At 45.4% G+C, this 20977-nt stretch overlaps 1 protein-coding gene across 2 annotated transcripts in view; it reads left to right on the top strand.

The window, feature by feature from the left end:
• Positions 1 to 14208, top strand: part of DOCK1 (dedicator of cytokinesis 1) — a 265620-nt gene extending 251412 nt beyond the window's left edge. For both annotated transcript variants that reach the window (XM_048312102.1, XM_048312101.1), the window contains exons 51-52: positions 3145 to 3290; positions 12417 to 14208. In XM_048312102.1, coding sequence (XP_048168059.1) covers positions 3145 to 3290; positions 12417 to 12512 — 242 coding nt within the window. In that variant the 3' untranslated portion in view covers positions 12513 to 14208. The remainder of the gene's footprint in view (positions 1 to 3144; positions 3291 to 12416) is intronic.
• The last annotated feature ends 6769 nt before the right edge of the window (positions 14209 to 20977 follow it).

Here is a 20977-nt window from a genome sequence, read left to right as displayed (position 1 = left end):
TGGTTTTGGTACTTTAAAACTTTTTTCTCTTAAATAGTCAGACACCCAAAGCAAATATTTTGATTACAATGAACTCGTAAGTCTCACCTTGCTTTACAACTTCATAGCCAAAATCTACCAGTGTGCTAAAAACTGGGAACACAGAGAAGTAGAGGATATGTCCTTCTGCAAAAGATGTTATAAATTGGATTTTTTTGTTCATATGTACACTTAATTAACACTCCATTTGATTTCTCTTTTAAAAAAAAGTATCTGAAGTCACCAGGTATTTCTGAGAATTCATGTGCTGAAGATCGGTGGGTGTTATGTGAAATAGGACCAGCTTATTGCACTGGCCCAGAATCATTTGAGGAATTACAGTGCTGAAATTTTTTAGGAATTCCAAGGATAAAGAAGTTCCTTCAGAGCACAAGCTGGCTACAAGCAGTTAATGGGTTGCTAAGCAATCCTGGCTGCTTGTTAGCTGGCACTTCAGGAGAAAGGAGTGTAAAATGTGATCATTAGGGTAAGATGAAAAAAGAGTCCCTTCACTGATCTCGTGCCAGCTCCGAGATCTCCCCAGTGGAACATGTCCAGCAAGGAGTAAATATTCTGAGCACACTCATGTGGTGAACCACCTTGAATATGAATATCATTGAATGATGAGAGCACACCAGAAATTTGGGGAATTGTTTGTATAGGGACCATGTCAGGGGGGTGTAGCTCAGCTGAACTGGGCAGGAGGAAATTAACAGATCTACAGCAAATGGATTTTCTTGGGACAGCGCTGAAAATTCTTGGAGCTTTTGTTCAATACCTGTTTCTGCTGCAGGGTGGGTGTTCCCTGGATTTCGTTGAACTCTGGGAGAGATCAGAGACTTGGACAAATCACTGTTTTTCACGACAGAATCTTGTTGTTGCACTGAACAGTTGCCAGATCAATGCAAACACGTTGCCCATGTATTTGATGAGCTCTTCCTGTGGGTGGAAATGCTCGGCCCACATTTGCAGGGATTTATTGCTGCCTTCATCAGGACGAGGCTGGGAAGGTGCCACAGCAGGGGCTGCAGGAAATTCCAGCTGGAACAGGAGCTGGGGAATGTAGGGAAAGGGGGAGAAGCAGAGCAGGACACGGTTGCATGGACAGTTGGGTTCCATCCAGGTTCTTCAAGCAGAGTTGCCTCCACACCGTGTTTCCTTTCCAGCTCCGGGGAAAACATTCCTCAAATGTTTCCTGAAAACCTGCCTTTCCATGGATCTTCCAAAGACTTGTTAAAAGAAACAAAGGATTAGGGTTATTCCTAAAAAAAACGGTCTCACCATCCCCTTGGGAGCACCTTGACTTAGATGAAGTTAGAAGTTTTATCATGGAAGAAGTTATATCTTGTTAGTTGAAAAAGTATCATATAGAATGCAAAGCTGAAGTGTTCAAGGTGGTTAAATTCACTTCATTTTTGGGAAATTGTGTGTTATTATACTCACTTTCAGTTTCCCAAGGAATGTCAGAGGCCTAAAAACATGGCTTGTTTCTAGTAAATATGGAAAGGTTTCTCTTTCCAAAGCAGGATTCGAGGTTTTGCTAAAGCTCTAACTAAACACACTGAAGAAGATTCCATTTCCCAGATATTTCCCTGTGTTATCCTAAACTGCTTGGAAAAAACAACCAAACAAATCCAGATATAAATACATTTAGCTAAGATACAAATGTGTAGCTGTGTAGTTGTGGGTGAGATGTGCAGGACCTGTGCCAAGGAGTTGTTCTGTGACATTAAAGGTCTCAAATTGCTGAGCTCTTCAGGTGTGCAGAATGGATGGGGAATTCATCCAGAATGGATAGGGAGGCTCATTCCCAGCATCAATATTCAGTTACAAATGCACAGCATGGTTTCCAGCTGCAGTTTAATTCCCTGAGCTCAGCAGAAGGAGATTCTCATGGAGATCCATAAAGGAAACTCTCAGGAATCTCTGGGGAATGGAGAAATCCTCTCTGTAGAAAAGGAAGGATAAAAAACAGGAGCAATGGGAAAAGCAATGAGAAATTCAGGTCCTGGTGGACAAACAACATTTTTCAGCCTAATGGAGAAGAAGCCACTGAAAATGTGAAGGCCCAGGATGGAAAATAACCTTTTTTCAGTGTAGTCCAGAGTTCAGGTAGAAGGATGAGGAGTAAAATTACACTTTTCAGTGACAAATCAATGGAGCCACCTTAGAGTTAAATCGTGTTGTGAGAGGCCATTTTAGAGAACAATAAAATCATACTTTTAATAAAATATTGATATGAACTTGCAATAAAAACATCTGCATAAACAAGTCCTCTGCTTGTTTCACAAATCACCCCAGTAAAATAAAATAGAAGTCACCTTTTTTTTTTTCTTTTCCTAAATAAAATTCCCTCATTTAAAAAAAAAAAAAAATTTGGTTTCTTATCTTGTAGAGATCACAGTGGGTTTTATTAAAAAGGCTGAATTGAAATGAGTGCATTAAAATGACTGAATTACCCTGAAATACACTGTAGGGGGATTTCTCCCCAAAACCTATGTATCACTCAGGCCTCAATAAACTTTATTGTCCCTCAGGCTATTTGCCTCTCCAGCACATACCTGGGAGGATTTATCTGCTAAGAAAAGGGAATTTTCTAGCCAGCAAACAGGAGTAATATATGTTTGGTACTTTCTCGTGCATGATTTTATTTACCCAACAACTAATGGCTGCTCATTTGTTACAGTTACCTGGAGCCTGAAAGTTTTGGAGAGAGATGTACTTAATTCCAGGCTTTCATTTGTGCATTTTATTAACAGGGGGCTTTTCTTTTACTGGGAGAAAGTCAATAAAACTTAGCTAGATTATATTTTCTTCCTGCACTTAGCAAAACTTTTATTGTGTTTTAATGTACAAGGTGAGCTTGAAGCTGGGAAAAGAGTATTTTCTAAGCCATTAATATTTTGGTGGGAAATATGAAGCAAAAATTATTTTTTATTAAAAATGGGGGGTTGTTGAAGAGCATTTTAAAATGAGCCCAGTGTGAGTCCAAGGCCAGGTTGGAAGGATAGTGGAAGGTGTCCCTGCCTGTGGACTGGATGATCCATGAGGCCCCTTCCAACTCAAACCATTCTGGAATTGCAGGATTCAGCTGCTGACAGAGTTAACCCAGCGTTGTTTTTGCAGATCTGGAGCTGAATGGGATGTCTGGCTCCGACATCTCCGACGTTCCCCCTCCTCTGCCCCTCAAAGGAAGCACAGCTGATTACGGGAACCTCATGGAAAGCCAGGACTTGATCAGCCCCACCACGTCCCCCCCTGCCCACCAGCGGGTGAGTCCCCAGAGAATGATCCTTGTGCTGTTTGCTTTGTACCCTCAGCCATCCCAGCTGAGGTGGAATCCTGCTCCTGCATCCATCAGCTCATCCAGAGGGCTCCGCAGCATCAGGAGTGGGAGGGAACAGCAGCCTGAAGGAAAGCTGGATTCTTTCTGGTAAAGCCAAAGCCAAATGTTGTGAGGTTTGTTGGGCAGGGAGCTCTAACCAACAGGATGTTCTCTGAGCAGAAATTGGGTTTAAAGCCCTTCAGTCCTGTGTCAGGAAAGGAGATAAAACATGAACATGCCATCTTCCCTTCCTGGTGCTCCGCTCTGCCCGAATTCAATCACCACTCGTTTCCCTGAGGCAAACACATGTGTCCCCTTTGAGGCAAGGAGCTCAGAACCTCTTCATCACCACCAGCAGCTTGCTGAGGAAAAGTCACTTTTTCAGCTTTGTTTCCTGTAGCTGGAAGCTTTCAAAAATAGCATGGGCCTTTTCTTTAAAGCAGCACTTCTGAGAAATGCCTTTTATTTTCTTTATGGGCAAAGCAAATACATTTAAAGGGGTGTGGGGGGTTCATCCTGGCTGGTGCCCACCAAAGATGCTCCATCACTCCCCTCCTCAGCTGGGCAGGGAGAGAGAATGTAATGAAAGTCTCATGGGTCGAGATAAGGACAGGGAGAGATCACTCCCCCCTTACCCTCAAAACAAGCTTGGCTGTGGGAAATTAATTGAATTTATTACCAACCAAATAAGAGCAGGGCAGTGATGCCCCACAAGGTCACGAGTTTTCTTTGACTTGGAAATGTCGAACTTTGAGGTGTTTTGTGGAAAACTTCCAGTGGAACTGATCCCTTTTTGTTTCCAGGATCCCTCTAAAATTCAGCATTCCAGTGAAATTCTGTTGAGTAATTTGCTTTCCAGCAAATTTCATGGCCACAGAAAGCATTTCTGATCTCAGCAGAGGAGGAGTCAGGCAGGAGTTTGGTTTGACTCTGGGAATAGTTGTGTTTAACACAGACTGTCCCAGTGCACAAGTCCAGCTTTTTCCATGGTTGAAATTGTGCCTTTGTTGCAGGAATTGAGTTTTTAATTTTTTACCATTTCAGGCTGAATGGTAAAAAAACCAGGTATGGAAGTAGCTTCAGGAGTTTGAATGGAGATCTTCAAATCATCATGTTTTACTCTTTATTTGCATATACTGAAAAATTCTCTATTCCCATGCTCTCTTCCATAGTTATTCCCCATGGCTGGCTCATTTTAGTCAATATTTTCACTTTTCTTCTCATTTCCATCAAACTCTGCTGCACTTCTAACCTTACAGCCCATTTCCCCAGCTTCTGTCTCAGGGGCCAGCTCTCATTTGTCCTGAATACAGACCTCTAAGTGGAAAATTACAGAATGTACAGCAGGGCTGCCAGGAGGTTTGTCTAAGGAATCCATCTTCAGGAAGAAAGCTGAGAAATTCACATTAAGATTCACGTTTCTTCAACTCCTTCCTGCATAAGCTCCAGCGAAGTTAATTCATTTTGTGTGATACACTGTAAGGTTTAGGCTGTGGTAGTAGCTCAGGATTGCTAAGGTGAGTTCAGTTTTTAGCTAAAAAGTATTAAACAGTGATCAGAAATAAAATCCTGGTAGCCAGGGGTTTTTTTTTCCTGCCTTGTGAGGCTTTTTGAAGGGGTTTCCACTGTGGGGATAGATGTTTTTAGTTACTGTATGACTGCCAGATGCCATGGGGATGTGGTTTTTGGAGCCCAGACCTGGAGATAGCTCAGGTCCCAGCGTGATTTGCTCTGTGACCTTGTGCAGCTCCTGTCCTGCCATGAGCAGCATTTCCACATCATTAAATGGGAGTTCATAAAAATAGTACCAATATGCTCCCGTGGTTTTTTGCAAAGTTTTATTCAGCTCTTAATATTTTTGCTCTTTACAATCCTGATTGCTCAGGCTCCTGTCATTTTTTTTATTACATTTTGTCACTGTAGGAGCAGACCCCTTTTTTTAACATGCGCTGTAGAAGGGCATCAGGATTTAATACCTAAGAAATGAAGTCAGATACAGGCTACATCTTCTTTTCTAAGTGTCCAAAATTTTCTTCAGTGTCTGTATTTTTATAAGCTTTCCAAGATGATGCAGTGTAGTTTCAAAGCCTGGCAGAAGGATCTAAAGCAGATCTGTCCCAGAGCCACGTGTCCTGTGCAGGGCCAGGAGTCGCTGATCTTCGTGGGTCCCTTCCCCTTCAGCAGATCCTGTATTAGGTTTAGATTCTGTATTAGGTTTAGAATTGATTTTGGAGAAGGTTTCTAATCTTACAACAATCACTCTGTGCCTTTATTTCATAGGTAGGAAGGAAGCTTTTAAAGAACATCAAGAAAATGAGTAGTGCTGGACATGAAAGATCAGATGGGTAAATTCTCATTGCTGCCGTGATTAAATCCCACTCCATAGTTTTAATGACTTATGTTTCATGGGTCAAATAGCTCCATAATTCATAACTGGATAATTCTCTGCCTGGTAAACTGATCATCTTTTAAATTACGCTGCCTTTGTATCAGTGGAGAAAAATCAGTAAAACCTATTAGAGATAAGATTATCTGAGTGGCTTTTAAGCTGGAAATATCTCCTCTTGTGAGGAATGATTGTGTTTTTCACTCTGGTTGTCTTGCAGTGGGTTATGAAAGCCAGGAAAAGTGCTGTAGTGAACTCAAAAGCAGGCAGCCAGAAAGGGATCTGATGCTCCAAGTCAAACTGCAGGCAATAATGTCATTTATGAGACAGCAATCTCAGGTATTTGGAGTCCATGTTACCTTGGTCTACCTGAAGTCTTTAATCCAGGTGATCATCTCATTATCATTTCACGATTGTCCCTTACTCCTTGTTAACTCTGAGACCCCTGTAGATACTGTCTTGCTCCCTGTGATTTGTTCTGCTAAAAATGTCCTTAATAATATATGGGAACATAAAAAAAAAAAAAAAGAAATCTACGACTCCTGCAAGGATTATTATTACATCAAGGGATTCCTTTAGGCACTTATCATTCTTTATGGGTTCATCCTCACCCTTGCATACAAATCAACCTCCTGCTTAGTATGCAGAGCAGGGAGGGAGCTCAAAGAAAATAGACAAAGGAGCACTTGGGTTGATAATATTGGCTATAACACTTGCTAAGCATGGGATAATGGCTGGGATGGGAACATCTCCATCAATCCAGCACGGGTGGAACGGTGATGGCTGAAGCCTGCGAGGAGCAGAGCAGTCTTGGGTTGACTCTCTGTTGTATGGGGATTATTCGGGCTGCTTGTTGGGATATAATGGGAAGGCAGACCCCAGGGGGATTTTTCATGTGTTGCAATGCAAGTGCTGCAGTGCTGGAAATTCTCTCTTGTATCAGCTGCAGTGAGCAAAAAATGACCTGAAAGGCTTCAGCAAATGCATTGTTCTCACGTGGACAGGGACAGAGAGGCTGGAAATGCAGCTGGAACGATGGAGGAGCAGGGAATTAGGGAGCACAACTTCAGGGGTTGCAATAGCAGCCTACAGCTCCTCTCTGATCTCTGCTCCCTGTGACAGAGACAGGACCCAGGGAACAGCTGGAGCTGTGTCAGGGAGGTTTAGGCTGGATATCAGGAAAGGTTCTTCCCCCAGAGGGTGCTGGGCACTGCCCAGGCTCCCCAGGGAATGGGCACGGCCCCGAGGCTGCCAGAGCTCCAGGAGAAAAAAAAAAAATTAAAATATGGGGCTTATTTGCCATGTGATCATTATTTTTGCCTGCTGGAGATGGGAAACACTGCAAGCCCTTCTTCCAGTGCCAGTCCCTCGCTCTTTGGTGGGTGAAGCTGTTGCTGAGCAAAGAGTTTCTGAAAAATTCACATTTACTTTTTAGTAAGTCTCCAAATCAATGGACTGCCACTGCTTTTTACAGGATTTTGAGTGAAATCTGTGTTCTCCTGCTGTCTGCCCAGACAGTGATGTGTCCCTTGATTTAGTTTAGGGAGTGGCCGTGTCCCGCTCTCCGCATGGGATCAGGCCGTGGTTTGGGCCATGCTGTGTTGGTTTATCTCTTGCAGGACCTGGGCCTTCAGTGAGAAATACAGGGTCAGTCTGGAGTCTAAAGCTAATTCTGAATGTTTTGCTCATGACTCCTGAGCTCTGTTTGTGCCAGGACTGGAGTGGGGAAGCGGCGCTGGGGAAATTGAGTTACCCAGTGTGGGCAGAAATACTGCCAATGTCCACGTGGAGAAATGGGTTTCACAGAGGGAAAGTGGCCTTAGCTGTGCTCCAGCACAGCTGTCACACTCCAGGAGCCAGGTCCTCTCTACATGAGGGGTGCAGGCCCCTGTCAGGTCCAGCTCTGCCCTCACCCACTGCCATTATCCCCCACAGGAGCATCCCCCCAGCCAGGGGCCTGCCAGAAGTCATGGGGAAAGTCAGAGAATCATGGAGTGGTTTGGGTTGGAAAGCATCTTAAATCCCATCCAGTGCCACCCCTGCATGGGCAGGGACACCTCCCACTGTCCCAGGCTGCTCCCAGCCCCAATGTCCAGCCTGGCCTTGGGCACTGCCAGGGATCCAGGGGCAGCCCCAGCTGCTCTGGGCACCCTGTGCCAGGGCCTGCCCACCCTCCCAGGGTAAAATTCCTGCCCAATATCCCATCTAAATCTCCCCTTCTTCAGTTTAAAGCCATTCCCTGTGTCCTGTCCCTCCATGCCTTGTCCCCAGTCCCTCTCCAGCTCTCCTGGAGCCCCTTTAGGCCCTGCAAGGGGCTCTGAGCTCTCCCTAGAGCCTTCTCTTCTCCAGGCTGAACAATTTTAGCTCTCCCAGCCTGTCCCAGAGCAGAGGTGCCCCTTTGATCTGATCTGGGATACTGACCTGGAGCAATTCCATGTTGCCCATTTTGAGGCATTTCTCCCATTGCCCCAGGAGGGGCTGAGGGCTGGGAATACACCGAGTGCACCTCTGCAGAAGAACCCTTCAAATTCCTCTCCCTGATCCCAGTGCACTCCAGCAAGGGCAGGTAACAGCTGTGCCACAGAGTCCAATGAGACTCTAATGGATGATGTATGAACCAGGGGCTGAACAGTCATTTTACATCAGGTACCTGCTGGATTTTCCACAGAACTTTGCTCCCTGGGTCAAACAGCCAATTAGCTTAAACTGTCTCTAATTTAGCTCACATTAGTGGAGTCGGGCTGTTCTCCCTGCAGTGTTATTCTGCCAGAGCCTCACACTCAAATGCTACATTTCATTGCAGATATTAAATAAGCAGGTTGTTGTCAGGCATCTGAGCTCTATGCTGAAGGAACAACTCAGAATCTGAAAGCATTTTCACAGTCCTGGGTAGCTGATGGTCTATTTACATCCCAGGAGCATTTCTCCTGCTCCTGGCCTAATTGAGATCCCTTAATCATCCCAACCAAAGTGCTTCTCACTGGATCTCCAGAGCTCGTGGTATCGATGACCACTGAATTTCAAAGACAAAGAGTTCCTTGCACAGGAAGAAACCTCGTGCAGTGTCACAAGGACCGTTTTGATGAATCAAATTCTGTTTGATTTTTTGGTAGTTGTTTCTTTTAACAGTATTGTCTGAATGGAAAACAACTCATCTCTCATTTTGCTGCTTCGGAGTAGCAAAAAAAGAAAAAGCATTTTCTCATCTTCTGTAATTGATTTTTACTCCATCCTGAACACGCCTGGTGTAGTGCAGCTGATATCTCTCTGTAAAAGAACGCAGACAAATGTTTTTAAACTTGATTCTTTTCTGTATCAGGGAAAGAGAAAAAAAAAAACCAGCAAACAAATGGGAGCAATTTCATGTCTGAAGCAGAAGGAACAGATTGTTTCTGTGTTGCAGATGTGCCTTTTACATAAGGTTTCTGCTTCCCCTGAGGTACCCATGAGTCAAGGATTCTGCCCAAAATAGGTTGGGATGTGAAGCAGCAGCCTCTGTCAGTTTGTCAGGAAGGAAAGGGAAGAGTCAGGTTCACGATTAACCACCAAGATACAAACATGAACTTGGCAAAGAGAATCTTAATTAAATACAAAATCAAGGCAAACTCTATTTTTATTGCAAAGTTTCTAAGGGGAAGTGCTGCAAAAATGAACTTTATAAGCCTGATAGTCATTTTTGCAAGTGTGGTGTTAAAGAGAGGGAGGAAGTGTGCTGGAATTTCTTCTGTCCTGGGATAAAAGGAAGGACGGATCAGCCCTGGGAGCGATGCTTTGGAGTTGCAGCAGCTCCATAATGGAATGTTTTGTCTTGCTAAATTCCCAACAATGTCGCCCCAACCAGCATTACACATCCTACTTAATATATTCATTGGGAGCTTATTATATAAATGAACATGTGCTAAATTTATCCGACTTTCTAATGGAAATTGTAAATTCAATTATAATAATTATCTACCTATCTCTGCTATTTCTTTCTGCCTAATTTGCTTGCAGAATCTGAGCTCGGGTAGGTTTTGAGCTTGTTATTTATAGCATATATATTTAGCTTCTTCTCATTGTATTTGCATTGTCTCTGCTCTTCAGAACCAGGTTTTCAGGGCTGATTTGATTGTTCTCTGATCAATATGAAGGGGCTCATTTGGTTGAGAAATGCCTTTGATCTAATTGAATTGAGAATTATTGCCAATAGAGTGTTATTTAAATTCAAAATGGATTTGCACAAATGATGCTATCAGCAGAGTTGGGGGTTTTTTTTCCTGGTGATGAATATGAAGTTAAAGAGAGCAAAGCAGAGAGGAAAGTTTTGTATTTTGTGGTGTGTTTTTGAGGGGCACGTGGTTTACGGAGTTGGGAAGGGAATGTCAGCTCCATGAGATGTTGGATGTTCTTCAGACCACCAGCATTTCCCAAAGCTTTCCCAGAGCCTCTGCCTGGATACAGGACTGGAATTAAACAGATTCCACAAGATTTTGAAATCTTGACACTTACTCAGGTGCCCCAGCAGGGATTCAGGAGTTAACATGCCAAGTTAAGAAGGGGATTTGCTCAGGTAGAGGAAATGGTTCTGGCTGTAACACTTCAGAGGCAGATCAGCAGTGGCATTTTAATTAAAAACCAAACAAAATTTTCAGTTTTGCATGTAGTAAAAAATTAAATTCTGACTTTATTTGCTTTCATAATAACCTGTTGACTTTCCTGACTCAGAGATCATCATGTCCCACTGGAAGCTGAGAATAAGTAGTGCCCGTTTGGAGCCTGCTGTGGGAAATCATGGAATCATTTAGGTTGGGAAAGGCCACTAAAGTCATCGAGTCCAACGTTCCCCCAGCACTGCCAAGGCCACCCCTGCCCCCTGTCCCCAGTGCCAGGTGTGGAAGCCTCTTTTCCAGGCAGGCAGGGAAATGCAGCATCCCAGACCTGGCACCCTGGCTCCGGTGCCTGGCTTTTGGTTCAGAGCTTCTCCTTCAGCAGCAGATTAAACCCAATGGATTTCCATAGTGCCAGAGAACATTTAGCCGCCAAGGAGGAAGGTGGAAGTAGGCAGAGAGAGCAGTGGTGTTGCTGGAGAGGCTGGGAAACAGAGTTGGGTGGAGCAGAATGCAGAAACAAGCTCAGGGCATGGCTCACCCGGTGGTAGTTTGGGATCCCTCTTCCTCTGCCACAGGAGAGAGTCAGGAGGAATGAGGAAAGGTGTAAAACAGATTGGAAAGTGGTTGTCTCCAGGCAGGATACAGGAAAGAAATTCTAGCAAAAATCCAGCCCCCCTGGCTCAGACAGTTTGCATTCTTACCTTTCTCCTTAGTCTGTGATCAGTAAAAGTGTCTGGTGAAAGCTCTGGGTTTGTAAATCCATGCTGGCTTCAAACCTGCTTGGGAGAGGGTGTGTAGTTACCTTAAAGGTTGTTTTCCTTCTACTCTTACTCATCTCCAAAAACTCCCAGTCATGAGATTGCAGGAGCATCAGCAATTATGCTCTGAGCAGAGGAGAGACTGAGATGTCCTGGCATCACCCTGAACCGCTCTTCCTTTTGGGACAGAGTCCTTGGATAGCTTTTCAAAGGACCAGTTCTGTTTCTGTGCACTTCCATGGGGTTTCTCAGTTGTTTCGATACCTCATCCTGACAAACCATCAGTAATTTTGTCCAGCACTGAGGCACTGCAGGTGCTTGGGCTGTTCTTGCAGAGGTGCCCAAGGAATTTGGTGCTTGTCAGGCTGTGACTGCGTGGAGCCAGGAGCTGGTGCTGGGCTGGGTGAGGCAGGACGGGAACAAACAAATGGCTCTGGAAAAGCATCATCAGGCTTGGAGGAAAACAAAAGGCCCTGAGTGGGGAATGGGGGAGAAACTTAGGGAAAAACAAAGCCAAAGCAGCGCTGATGAGCTGTGACCCCGGAGCACAGCCAGGGAAACCTGTGCTGCCTGCACAGCCAGAGTGCTGGGAAACCTGCCTGCAAACTGCGGTGCTCTCCAGCTCTTCCTGCAACAGATTTTATCATCTACTCTTTGAATATTATGGAAAAAAGGTCCTAATTTCCATAATGGCTTTGTTAATTTGTCCGATTAGCTGGTGATTCTAACTGGGGATGCTCTTCTGTTGAGAGATACGTAAAGTGATTTAAAATATGAATATTTTAACATTCTGCATTTCTGTTTGGAATATTTTAATTATAACTGTGTGTGTAATAGTAAATTGCAAGTTACTTATCTCCCTAACTAGTTTTGAATTGTTTCTTTTTTGGTTTGGTTTTTTTTTTATGTTTCTGTTCTAACTGTGCAAGATCCAAAACATAATGGAAAAGCAATGAAGCCATTGCCTCAGCTTGGTTTTTAAGCTCCGAGTGCCTAGAGGCTGAGAGCAATCGATACAGACCAAGAAATCAATATCCTATCATGATATAAAGTGGGGAATTATAAACTTCTCCAGTGCTTTCAAAAGATTTTTCCTGAAATATTGAGCTAATTAATCCTGAACCTTTGAGAGATTTTTTTTTCATGATCAAAAGTAAAAGTTATATTTAAAAGTAATGGCTGAGATCCTGTGGTGTTCACAGCAAATTCTGCAGGGAGAGATTTTTGTGAGCCAGAGGGCTCCAGACTTGCCTGCTGCCTCTTGCACTGATAGATGACCAGAAAATGTTCCAGAATTCCATTCATTCCTAACGTGATCAATCCAAATTGGTTTCTTCCAGCACCTGCCTCCTCCACTCCCCAGCAAGACTCCGCCGCCGCCGCCTCCCAAGACGACGCGGAAGCAAACGTCTGTTGACTCTGGGATTGTCCAGTGAAGAAGGGGTTTTGTTCCAAAGATAAAGCTGTAACAATTCATTTCCCTAAGTATTTTATGGTCTATAATGTTTACCTCATTCAGGCGTGCAGTATCTAACATTTAGTGCAATGACTCTAACTCTGTAAGAAATCCATCTCTAGCCACGTGTCGGACCCAACACTACATCCCCCTCGTTTTGGGGTTATTCCCTCCCATAACTTGAATCTGGATTTCTACTTGAGACTGGGAACTCCATCAACTGACAGAACCCTCTTCCTAAACCTTCTCCCTGCTTCAGGAGAACGCCAGGCACAGAGCTAAACGTGGAGATTAAAATGAGAGCTGGAAATTTTGTACCTAAAGATTTTGGGTACCTCTGGAGTTTCAAATGAGCAGAGTTTTTGTATCTAATCTCAGTGTATATAGGAATCAATGACAACATTCACATGGAATTCAGGGCCGGAGGAGGTTTCCCAGTGAGGTGAAGCTGCTGTAGGATTTCCCTGAATAACAGGGATTTTATAGCCCAGGGTTAAAAATCAGACACCACTGATTTGTGAAATTGGTCAGTGTTACAAATAACCTGATTGCAGTGAGCAAAGTGGGGATTTGGGGCTGTCTTGGCCACAGTGACCACAGAGCCATCGAGTTTAAAATCTCTGGTGAGAGGAGGGAAAGTGCCAGCAAAACCTCCGCTCTGACCATGAGGCTGCTCAGGGAATTTGTAAGGTCCCCTGGGAAAATGTTTTTGCAGGTGCTGGGGTCCATCAGTGCTGGTCCCTTTTTAAACATCACCTCCTAAGGCCACTGGAGCAGCAATTCCCAAATGTTGGCAGTCAAGCAGGCGAGGCAGAGCTGGCTTGGCTGGACAAGGATCTCCTCTTGGATATCCAGTGGAAAAGGAAGGTGTGTGCCAGTGGAAGCAAGGTCAGGGGACATGGGAACAACACAGAGATGCTGCTCCCCACTGTAGGGAGAAAATTCATGTGGTCAGGGCTCAGCTGGGGTTGGAGATGCCAGAACTGTGGGGGAGGGACAAAAAAAGAGAGTTTTTTCAAATATATAAATGGCAAAAGGCAGGGTAAAAATAACATCAGCCCATTCCAGGGTGGGATGGGCACTCACAAACAGGGGACAGGGACAAGGCAGAGGGGTTTGACACATCCTTTGGCTCTGTCTTCAACATGGGTCACAGACCAAGAGGGTCCCAGTGCCCTGAGCTGCAGGACCATGACTCTGACAATGGTCAACTCCCAGTCAGCCTGAAACGGCAGGATCTGCAGCCCCAGCTGAATCCCTGCAAGTCTATGGGCCCTGGTGGGATTTATCCAAGAATCCTTGAAGAGCTGCTGATGTCATCACAAAACCCCTCTTGATGATTTTCGAGCAGTCTTGGGAATCCAGAGAGGTCCCAGCGGACTGGAGGTGGAGAACGTCGTCGTGGTTTTCAAAAAGGGCAAGAAGGAGGGCCCTGGAAACTACAGGCCCAGTAAAATCATGGAAAAGATTATTCTGGGAGGTGCTGGAAAACACCTGGAGGACAACGCAGTCATTGGTGAGAGCCAGCACGGCTGCATGAGGGGAAGGTCCTGCTTGTGGAACCTGATCTCCTTCTACAGCAGGGTGACCCAGCTGGCTGATCCAGGAAAGCCAGGAGATGGAATCTTCTTGGACTTCATCAAAGCTTTTGATACTGCCTCCCACAGGATCCTTCTGGACAAAATGTCCATCCTGCAGCAGGAGAAACACATCATGGGGTGGGGGAGCAACTGGCCCAGGGGTCAGGCACAAAGGGTGATAGTGACTGGGGTGACATCAGGCTGGCACTGGCCACAATATAAGTAAGACATTAAACTATTAGAGGGTGTCCCAAGGAGGCCATGAGAATGGGGAAGGGCCTTGAGGAGAAGCCGTGTGAGGAGCAGCTGAGGGCACTTGGAATGTTCAGCTGGAGAAGAGAGACTGAGGGGAGACCTCATTGGGTCATCAGCATCCTCCTGAGAGGAGAGCAGGGGCAGGAACCGAACTCTGCGTTGTCATAATCAGGGACAGGAGCCAGGGAATGGCTGGAGCTGTGCCAGGGGAGGTTTAGGTTGGATATCAGGGAAAGGTTCTTCCCCCAGAGAGTGCTGGGCACTGCCCAGGCTCCACAGGGAATGGGCACGGCCCCGAGGCTGCCAGAGCTCCAGGAGCGTTGGGACAGCGCTGCCAGGGATGCCCAGGGTGGGGTTGTTGGGGGGTCTGGGCAGGGCCAGGGGCTGGACTGGATGATCCTTTGGGTTGCTCCCAACTCAGGATAATCTGTGATTGGTGGGCTTTGTAAAATCAGTCATTGGTGATCAGCCATCACCATTTCCATTCAGTTGGATCTCCTGGGTGTCCACGAGGGGGAAAACAAGGAAGCCTTGGAGCTGCCAACGGCACAAGGGTATGGGAGAGGGAAGAGCAGGCAGGGAGGAGACTCGTGGTCACTCTGAACCTAAATGTTGAGTACAGAAATGGGAAGAGCTTTTTCCTTTCTTTGTTGTGTAATATTTCATGTTGGATTAGGATGAACTGAACAGAATCACTTTGTCCTTGTGCCATCATTCTGTACAGTGTTTGTATATATGATGGTTTTTAGAATGTTTTAATTTTTATGGTGCCTGCTTTTCATGTAATAATGAATTAATGTGCCTGCAAAGAATGCTTTACGTATTCTTAATTTCCTAATTGCTGAAAGTGTAAAGAAAAAACAAAAAGCATTTTTTTTTCCAGATATTAAGCTCTGAGAAATATGAGACTGATGGGATGGGGTTTTGGGAGGGAGGAAGGAAACTAACTTTATACTCTTGTGGTTTTTTATTGTCATCACACTTTTGGTTTTTTTTATTATCTACAATCTTTTTACTCTTACAGTAGATTGTTTTTAAATATACCACTGACTCAAAAAAAATAAACTGTTATTTTAAAACGTTGTCTAAGAAAATGGAATACATTCCCTGGGTATTTTTGAGCCTTACTGCAGAATTTTGGGAACTACTGCATTCTGCAGAGGGCTGCATATACACTTCCTTTTTTTCAGGACAGTTTGGTGGAGAACTCATGGGAAAACTGAAATCTTTCACTGTGCTGTTGTGGTTGTCCCTGCAGGTTGGAGCTGAAACACTCATCAGCACTAAGAACACCCATCCCTGTGTGCTGTCCATGCCCATGATGATGGCTTGGGTATCTCTAAGTGAAAGCTTCAGAAAACAGATGAGTTTCATGTCGTATTTTCCACCTCAGGTACCGCTACAGGATGCAAGTTCCAAGCAGAAGTGACTTTACACAGCAGTAAAGCAACACTGCTGTTACAAAGGCAGAAAAATTGCCCTTCTCATAAAAAGTGGCTCTGGTGGTCAATTATATATTCTCATATTTCTGCCTTAAACTATGGTGTCACTTTGGATCAAACAAACACACTTTTCCTTGCCATAAAATCAGCTCCAGGAGTGCCTCAGAATGTACTGTTGGATCTCATCCTGCAATTCTCTCTTTGTTTTGTTAACATAATCTCTGCTCAGGAGGAGCAGGCAGAGAAGGCTTCTTAGCTGCAGTCAATCAGATATCTGTAGTCAATTAATAATATATTACAACTTTAATTCTGTAAGTCTTTTATTTAATTGAGAATTGCTTTAGAGGCTGCTTTTGCTGCTGCCAGGGAGCTTGTGCTGGGATGCTGGTGAGTTTTCCTCTTTTCTGTTCCATTTGCTTCCTAAAGGATGGGAAGAGCTTTCCCATCGACCTTTCAGTGGATGCCTGTAAATTGTATTTCTGATAATGTGTTTGTTTTCACACGTCCTTAGCAAATTCCTGTGCTCATGCAAGTGTTATAATTCGGCCCTGCGAGACTCCTCAAACAAGAGCTGCACTTCCACATCGCTCTCACAGTACAGACTCCAAATCCCGTCTGTGTGTGTGTTTTACAAATACACAGGCTGAGCCTGGGAATTGAAAATCAGGCTCTCAGACCCGAATTGTCACCGCTTTCACAGTCTAACAGCTCCTGGGCTGTGGCTCACGTAGAACCCAGGCAGAATGAATCAGTGCCCTCCTCCAAGTGTGGTAAAAACACACTTCAGCAAATCCAGCAGCTGATTCCTTACAGGCAGTGAACAATCCCAGGAAAGCTGGTTTTTCCCATGGTTTGCCCTCTTCCTTTGCACTCCAATTGGGAGTCAGAGCATCCCAGTGCCATGGGAATTCCTTGTCACATTGTTCGTGACACAGCAGAAGAGCTCATTATGCAACAATAAAGAACAAGGAGCTGATTTGACTTTAACCAGTGGTGGGACCTCCTGGCTCTTCCATCTGCCCCATTTCTGTGGGAATTCATCCCTAAATGGCTCCAAGGAGTCTTTTGCTTTCCCCACCCCATGGCCTGAGCTGCATGTGGAGAAGGTGAGATTGGGATCACCTGGTGTATTTATCCTCCTGGTGCCTCCATGCCCGAAGGCCCCACTCAGACTTCATTCAAATCAGTATTTCTGCTTGCACAGGTGACCCAGCTGTCTCTTCCATAGCAGACCTTGGCCAGGGAATGGGCCAAGGATCCAGAGGGGCCAGGTTTTCACCGTTTGGGACAAGTCAGGGATTAACCTCCGCCAGGTGCTGTCCCTCTGCTCAGACGTGAGAGCAGCTCCACAGGGCTTTCTGACACAAAGTTCCCTGAAAGAAGTGATTCAGAGGTGTCAAGTTACTGGACAGTGGGAAAAACTGGAATTTTAATTGTCACTTCTTGAAGAGCAGCTTGAATTCACTTAGTGAAAGTTACCTCACAGTGCCAGGATAAAAAGGAGAAGCCCTTGATTCCATTTCCCTGAGTCTCAGCGTGGGAGTGAGGGGGGATTTTACAGGTGCACAGATGAGTCCCACACAAAACCACCCAAGATTTGTTGCACAGGGTTTGTTTGCTTTTTAATCACATTTATTTTCACTGGGAAGCTCAACAGAAAGGTCACTCCTCTAAGCTGGTTCCTGTAATTGACATTTATGATTACTGAGATGTCTCCCATGGTACCACAAATTCTGAGGGTAAAAATGTTTTTAAATTCAGTTTTGTGTTAACATAGGCATTTTTCTTTACCTTGGCTGTAGTTCTGTGTGACTTTACAGAGGAAAAGGGTGAAAAGTTTGCAGTGGAAATGTATTTATTTATGATACATGAACAGAGGTTCATGCGAGTGCAGGTACAGCTGTGTATTCATGCACACACATCAAACACACATTTTTAATGTGATCTCTCTCTCACTGACTGCTTGAGGTCTCCACCTTCTTGCTTCATGTTAAACATCTTCCTTGTCAATTCTTGTGGCTGTTTTGGGGACCATCCCATGCCAGAAGTTTGATGTTGTGTGAGGCCAGGCTGTGGCTGCATCCCCCGCACAAACTGGGGAAGGCTTTTCCACTTTGCATCCACACCTTGCCCTGGGATAAATCAATAAATTGGAGCATGTCTAGAGATTCCCCCATGGAAAACAGACCGAGCACTCGAGTGATGGTGAGCCCTGGAATTCAGGGTTTTCCCCTGTCCTCAGTTTTTAGCAGTAATGGGAAGCGTGAGGTCCAGCTGTGCTGATATTTCAATTTCCTCTCGTTCTCCTTTTGTACTTTCCATGCCTCTAAACTGAATTTCAGGCTTGCCATTGCCCTCTTCTTGGGGCTGCAGAAACGTGGGGATCATTACAAGCACTTGGTTAGTGTATGGGGTCTCTCCAGCTGTTCTCCAGTGAGGCTATTTATAGGATTTTTAATTTCCCTTGGGTTTTTTTCATATGTATTCTGCAGACATGAATAATTACTGTAAATTGTGTTTCTCTATTGAATGATGCTTCTATTTTTCATTTCCAGCGTGTGTGGCATTGTATTCCAGCACTTCAGTGGGAAGTGGCTGAATTAAATAACTCATTTCCCAGCTAAGGAAAGGTGGCTGTGGGCTGCGGTGCTGGAGACACGTCCTGACCCCCTTGGGATGGCGTTAAGATGCCAATATTGAGAGATTCCTCTGCCCAAATTAAGGTGCACGGGAGACCATGTGCTGGAGTCAATCGTTCTGGTTTTATTTAACAGTAAATGTGAGGTAGAGAGAAGAAAGAAACAGAAAAGAGAGGAGAGAGATTAAGCAGAAGATATTTGTCATCAACATTTGAGAGAGTCCTTACAAGGAGAAAGCAAAACCAAACCCAAATGTGGCTCTGGTTCCTATCAAAGCATTTTTGGTGTGTTCTCCAGTTGCTGGCTGCTCTGCCCAATTTTATTTCATTCTCCTGTGGCTGTGCTTGCATTTCCTCAGTGCTGCAATCCCGATTTAAAATGAGTTTTCTTTCTCCGTAATTCCCACGAGCGATGCCGGATCACTGCACTGCCAGTGGAAAACCCAGGAAACCAACTACAGAACCTTCCTGGACTACCAAAAGAATTCCTTAGCAGGATATGAAGCGAGCAGTGGGAATGAAGAGGGACCCAGGCACCGTTCCAGAGCAGTGTGACACATTCCGTGTGGGATCACAGCGACTCACCAGACACGGAATGGTCAGAGAGGTAAAACAATCCCAGCAGCTCCAGGCTGGGCAAAACATTTCTCAGCTCAGCATGAATTATGCAGCTTAAACCACTTATTAACATGCCATTTAACAGCATGAACACTGGTTTGGGGAGCGTGTTCTTGCAGCAAGAGGAGAAGGCATTGCAGAGAGCAGGAAGTTTGGTTAAGCTGTAATTACTGTTTCTCTGGAAATGAGATGTGTTTGCCTGCATTTAATTGCATGAGCTCAACAGCTCACCAAGAAAAAATCCAAAGAAATCAACCATAAATTAAACAATTTTAAAAGTATAATGCCTTCTTGCAAAAGATGAGGCACTTAATACCTACTGGTGTTATAGGAGGGCTGTCCTGAGATATTTTTTACATTTTACTGAGATCTGGTTGTCCATAATATTCCGTTTACTGGCTATAAACTTCCTTCCATGAGTTTATTACTGTGTACAGTTGGTAAATAGGTTTGTTGTTGCTTTTTCCAAGCAGTCCATTATTGTTGAGCTGCTCCTTAGAGGAAGAGAATAGAAGAAAAAAAATGGAAATAATGGGATTTTTAAAGAAGTTTGTGTCTTTCCTGACTTTGTAGTCCCTGTGGAGCTGGGCAGAGATCTGTGGGAAGTTACATCTTACTCTTGTGTTGGATTATCCTTCCATGTGGAGAGTTGGGAATATAAGTACATGTCCAAACACAAAAAACCTTGGGAAGAGACAGAGCTCCTCTGAACCTCCCATCAGAAGGACCTGGAGAGAAATCAGTGTTTGGTCTGGTCTCGGCTGCTCTGTGGGCTCTGGACTCGGTGGCAGGGAAGTGACTTTGGAAAAGGAAATTCCTTCTCTCTGGTGTGAGGTTTTCTGGGATGTGGTGTTTGTGTAAGGTCAGGAGCAGAAATCGTGTGTTAGGTTAGGCCTGGTCTCTTTCACACCGGGAAAATGGGAAGTTGTGCTTGGATTGATGGCAAGAACAGGGCTGGAGCTGCTGTTCAGTGGGAGAGCTGGGGGTGTTCACCTGGAGAGGAGAAGGCTCCAGGGAGACCTCAGAGCCCCTTGCAGGGCCTAAAGGGGCTCCAGGAGAGCTGCAGAGGGACTGGGGACAAGGCCTGGAGGGACAGGACCCAGGGAATGGCTTTAAGCTGAAAGTGGGGAGATTTAGATGGGATATTGGGAAGGAATTGTTCCCTGGGAGGGTGGGCAGGCCCTGGCACAGGGTGCCCAGAGCAGCCGGGGCTGCCCCTGGATCCCTGGCAGTGCCCAAGGCCAGGCTGGACATTGGGGCTGGGAGCAGCCTGGGACAGTGGGAGGTGTCCCTGCCGTGGCAGGGGTGGCATTGGGTGGGCTTGAAGGTCCCTTCTCATCCAAACCATTCTGTGATTCCATGGTTTTCTCTCCCATGCACTCGGTGCCTCTGAGGCTGTCCCAGAGCAGCTGCAGGACAAGTGCCAGCCCCGTGTCCGTGGGCACAGGCTGATCCCGGGGTGGGCACCTGTCCCTGGCACATCCCTGCTGGGAGGGGGCTGCTCTGTGCCCGGCTCTGTGCCAGGATTGCCTAACACGGAGTTACTCAAGCTCAGCAGAGACACTTTCCTTTCCTGCAGGCCATTGTAGAACCACTAAAAAACACCCCAAAGCCTCAGCAAGGGACTCCTCTCTCTCCAGAACTCCTTGTTCCTGCTGCCAGGGAGCATTAACTGGTGGCATGAGCTAATTGGAAGTGACCAGTGACCGCAAAGGCCGGCTGGGAGCGAGAGCCCGGCTCCCTCTGCTCTGCACACACCGACAGCTGCATTTAGGATGTGCTTTTTGTTCCCTCCTCTTTCTCCTGCCTTTCCCTCCACGGTTTCTGTTATTTCAGAAAGGAAAAATTCTTCAAGGGGACAGCAGGAACGTGTGGTTCATGAAAATGAGGGTGAGCAGCTTTCACCCACCCC

This window comes from Corvus hawaiiensis, chromosome 8, assembly GCF_020740725.1.
Source record: "Corvus hawaiiensis isolate bCorHaw1 chromosome 8, bCorHaw1.pri.cur, whole genome shotgun sequence".
Lineage (NCBI taxonomy): Eukaryota > Metazoa > Chordata > Aves > Passeriformes > Corvidae > Corvus > Corvus hawaiiensis.
The sequence above is the reverse complement of the archived record's forward strand: the minus strand, read 5'-3'. Positions and strand labels throughout refer to the sequence as shown.